Source organism: Crocodylus porosus, unplaced genomic scaffold (assembly GCF_001723895.1).
Source record: "Crocodylus porosus isolate Cpor-Errol unplaced genomic scaffold, CroPor_comp1, whole genome shotgun sequence".
Lineage (NCBI taxonomy): Eukaryota > Metazoa > Chordata > Crocodylia > Crocodylidae > Crocodylus > Crocodylus porosus.
In genome coordinates, this window is record NW_017728914.1 from 29817691 (window position 1) to 29822626 (window position 4936).

Here is a 4936-nt window from a genome sequence, read left to right on the forward strand (position 1 = left end):
ATCTAGGTGCACACCTTTCTGGCCTTCCAGAGTGGCTCATGCACCAGCATCCACAATATTTACGATCCAAAGAGTTTGATCGTTCCAGTCTTCAGATTTGTTTACCATGAGGAAAAAAAAGCTCTCTAAAAAAGAAGTGCCTGTTATTGCTACAGAGCTCTTCCACTTGGTTCAATGATACCCCTGGAGATGTTTTTGGATTCCTTTCCTTTGCTGAAACAGCTGCTGTTACTGGTTTTTGCTTAGCCTGAAAAAGTTTATGAAAGTGTCTGGGTGTGCGAGTGCATGTTCCCGAATGATTGATTCTCGCATATTTGTAGGAGCACACGTAGCGTCTATCGGAAACTGATTTCTTTCAACCTCAACATCTGTGGGGCTGCCTGAAAGCTGAACTTCACACGAGTATGTCACGGTATGACGACAGTTTACACACTGGCTTCAGCTCCAATCTGATGTTCCAAATTCAATTAATATTTACAGTGTAAATACCTTCTCCCCTCCAGTTTAACAACAAAACCAGCTTCACATAAACTACTTGAAAGCTGAGTTAGTGGGGGGGGGTGCAAGCTACTATACACACTTCAGGCTCCATGCAACACGTAGGTGTTTGGAAAAGTCCTTTCCTGAGCTGCCCAGAGCACAGACTTTAATCAGAGAAGCATTTGCCATGCAGTTGGTGCCACCACCAAAGAACTAATGAATCATCATGAATCAAACAAATTGTTGGGAGGTGGCATGATCAAGAAGGTGGGGCTTCACTTAGGAGTCGGGATGCCTGGGTTCTTTGCCCAGCTTCGCCAGATGCTTGCTGTGTGACACAGCTCTTTTCCAGCTGCCTTTTCCCCTTGCACAACCCTTGTCTCCTTTGAATGGAGGCAACTTCCCTGGTACATACTGACTCACTGCCCCCAAAAATACTTCTTTAAAAATGCCTCAGGTTTGATGAATGCTTACGGATGCCAAGGCAGGGTTTTGATTCCTGATAATGGCCTTGGCAGTGGAACCCTATGATCCCACAGTGTCTGTGACTAATGCATTACTACAGACATCTTTTAATCCCTTTATGGAAAGAGTGTAGTACCTTTGACGTGTTTGCTGGCCACAGTCAACTCTAAGTAAGGCCTGAAGGAAAACTTTTGCCTTCAGTGGCTGTGTCTACAAGACTAGTGGACTGTGCAGTTGTTACTGTGGAGTCATTTAGTACTTGCATTACTGTGCACTAGTATCCCCACAGGTTTTTTTTCCCCCAGATGCTACTACAGAGTAGCAATGAGCTACTGCGCAATAGCTTGTAGCTACTGTGCAGTAGCATCATGTCACGGTTAGTGCCTGCCAATGCTGCCGCATGGTAGCATCTGTGCCGTAGGTCATTGGTACTGTGCAATAGCATCTTGTGTGGAAGTGCCTAGTGACTCTTAAGAAAACTGAGACACGAAAAAAAGAAAAAGAATTAAAAAAAATACAACCCCAAACTCTGGACCTGACACCTCCTTTCAAGCAGCTTGGAGGAAGAAGGGTTTCCAAGTAGGTTTATGGGCCTTTTGCAATAGACCATCATGGCTAAGTCAATGGGATTGCTCCTGGTAAAAAGGCACATGGGGTTTGGCTTTGGTTGTGTGTTTAAATCCCTGTTAAGAGTTCTGCTGCACTTGACAGTGCAACATTGATAAGGACTGCTGCTAGGCTTCAGGCAGTGTAGCAGGCCAACCAATTTCAGTTGGACCCTGCAGCTCCTGTTCTCATAGAAAAGTAGGACTGGAAAGAACCCCAGGAGGCTGCATTTAGTCCAACTCCCTGTTCAAGGCAGGATCACCCCTATCTAAACCATCCTATAAAGGTGTTTGTCTAACCCAAGGGAGCTCAACCCCTGGCCCGTGGGCCATATCTGGCCCATGGAGCCTTGTCATCCAGCCTATGGGCCTCCCCACAGGTCCAGGAATTTAGTTGGGGGGAGGGGCATTATTTGCTGCTCCCCTGCTCTCAATTTTCCAGGTCTGTGGGGAGCTCCATGGACTGGATAATGTGGCTCTGAGCGGGATGAGGCCAGTGTCTGCCTGGATCCAGGCGCATGAGATCAGGCCACAGTGCTGACCTCAACCACCAACCCAATGCAGGATCTGGCCCATGGACTAATACTGAGCTGGCAGGGCCACAACTTTGGGTGCCACTGGTCTAACCTTTCCTGCCCGGGGCAGGGGGTCAGACCTGATGATCTGTTTAGGTCTCTTCTGACCCTAAGCACAACTATGAAACTATGAAACCTATTTTTAAAATTGCATGCAGAACCCTCTCATGCAACTACAGGGCCTGAAAACATCAAGAACACCCTAGCTCGTGGTCGGTGGAGAAGGAGGATGAGGCCGCTGTCTGTTGTTCTATTGACAATTCAAGGGTTAACTTCCCAGGTTTTAAGCCAGTAACTTTCACTGGCATTACACTGAATGAGGTAACTCACAGGAGACACTTGGAGACAGACGCGTGTCTTAACACCAGATCTTTTCCTGGGCTGAGGTACCTGAGCATGGACGACAGGCATGTCAGACGGGAAATCACAGCTTAAAACACCCCAGGAGATGTAGGTGCCTATTTCTTCCCTTGCAAAAGAAGGTGATGGTGGCTCCTTTCTTTCACAGCAAAGCTACAGGTGGGGGGGAATGCATCCACCTTTTAATATAATTAGCTTGGTTATGGGACTAGAGGGGGGCGATTTGGGCTTTGTGTTGTATTCCCAACTCCCAGGTCAGTGCACTAACCACCTGGCTGGGATATTAAAGCTGTTACCAGTGTGTAGAGAAGAATTCAACCGAGACAGGAAGGAAGAGAAGGCAAAACACTGTGTAAGTCATTGATTGAGCTGTAACCCCGGAGAGGATGAGCAGGTTGCGATCCCGGCTGGAAGGACTGTTGATGCATTTCATCTAATTCCTGTTTACCTTAAAATGTGTTATCCGATTTGTTTACCTAGGGGAAAAAAAACTCTCTCTTAAGAAATAAGTCTTTATTACTGCTCACTACGTTGTCTGTTTGGCTCTGTGGTACCCCTTGAGAGACATTTAGATTCCTCTTTCCTGCTAAAGCATCTGCCATTTCTGGCCACTGCTCAGTCTGAAACTGTGCACGGGAGTGTCCACCTCAGTTTGGGTACCGACATGACTGGAAGTGGCCACAAAACAGGGTTTCCAGTTTGCCGGAAATGTCAGGTGTTTAAAATCTGGGTTGGAGCTGAATCAGACCAAGCTGGAAAGAAAAAAAAAAACGAATAGAACGGGAAATTTCCCGGGGAACAGAAATGCCAGTACAACATGCTTTTAACCCCCGAACCTGGTGTTTCTCAAAGGCAGTGGTGTTCTTGGAAATTGTAGCTGGCCGACCCTGATGAGTGCCAGGTTCAGTGTCAGCTACTGACTCTGTAGCTTCTGGGCATACTGGGGCGGGGGAAGCACAGACTGGGAGCCAAACCCAGGAGGTGTATCCTGGTTTTGCAGCAGGGAGCCTGAAAGCTAGCATTGAAATGAGAGGTAAAGGGGCAGACGGGTAAGGGATAAGAGTGCCGTGGCCTTGGGAAGAAGCCCGGTTGCTTTATTGTTATTGATGCCTAGCGCAAGGTCTGTTATCCGGTGGAATAGGGGAGGAAGGTTGCAACCTTCTGGGGGCTTTGACTGGGCCGTGCCAGTGCTCCCGCCGGGGCCAAAGCCAGAGGTTCCCGGCTAGAGGGTCTTGCCCTGTGCTCAGGGTCAGACTGATGCGAGTCCTAGAGAAGTAGGGTTGGAAAGCATCTCTGCAGGTTATCTAATAACAATGCCCTTCCTGGAGCAGGATCATCTGCATCCAAACTGTCTCATACAGCCATAATCTAAACTCTACATAAAACTGCCCTCAACCCTCAAAACCACGGGCCTAACACTCTGCCCTGCCACGGGGAAAGCAGGGGAACCGGGGCACCCAGTGTCCTGCTTCTATGAAATGCTGTATTTTGGATCAGGAAGGGGTTTTACCCCAAGGTGAGATTGATACAGACAAGGGGCAGGCTGCCTTCTCCGGTAGCAGGGGCATGGTACGCTACTCGGGACCTCATGAGTGTATATTGACAGCAGAAGCAAGACGTTGGCTGCCCTGGCACAGCATAGACCAAGCACCTGAACCTGCCCCGGGGGAAGCAGGGGACCAAGCTGAGGGTCATCTTATGTTGAGTGGAGATGAGGGGTTGTATGGGACAGTTTGCACAAGGCTGATCCTGCCTCAGAGAGGGGGTTGGACTAGATGTGACCTCCGGATGCCCCTTCCAGGCCCACGTCTCTAGGATCCTATGAACCCTTTAAAATCATCTGGCTACAAGCTATCACTGCCGGGCAGCTCTTCCTGGAGAGTCCCTATTCCAGTGCCCCCAGTCCCCAGCAACTGCGCAGCTGATTCAGGATGGAGCAAGACCAAGGATGGCTCTAAGCCCCCAGGAGAGGGCAGGGATCCTGGTAAAAAAAAAATCCTCAACTTTCAGTTTAAAAAAGCCAAATAACTCCAAAATCCACATTTCCCATGATTGAAATGAAACACCATTATATCTATCTATCTGTCTGTCTGCCTGTTTCTAGATGTGACCTCCCTGCCCTGCCTACAGATCTATAGATACAGGTATATCTATAGCTAGAGAGATCTGTAGGTACAGATGGAGAGAGAGAGAGAGAAACCTATCAATATCAGTAGATCGGGAGGGAGAGAGAGAGAGAGAGAGAAACCTCTCTCTCTCCCTCCCTATCTCCAGGTATAGATAGAGCTCTACCTAGATCCAGACAGAGGGATTAGTGGCGTTTCATTTTAACCACGGGAAAATGCGGATTTGCAGTTACTTTTTCTTAAACCGAAAATTGAGGATTTTATTAAGTCAGAGAAAACCAGGCTCCCTAGTGATCAGGGACACAGAGCCCCCCCCCGCCCCCCG

General features: G+C 48.4%; 1 protein-coding gene across 1 annotated transcript in view; it reads left to right on the top strand.

The window, feature by feature from the left end:
• The first annotated feature begins 3149 nt into the window (after positions 1–3149).
• The window catches only part of TGFBI (transforming growth factor beta induced), a 35745-nt gene continuing 33958 nt past the window's right edge, over positions 3150–4936 (top strand). Inside the window, exon 1 of the mRNA XM_019534731.1 lies at positions 3150–3200. Coding sequence (XP_019390276.1) covers positions 3150–3200 — 51 coding nt within the window. The remainder of the gene's footprint in view (positions 3201–4936) is intronic.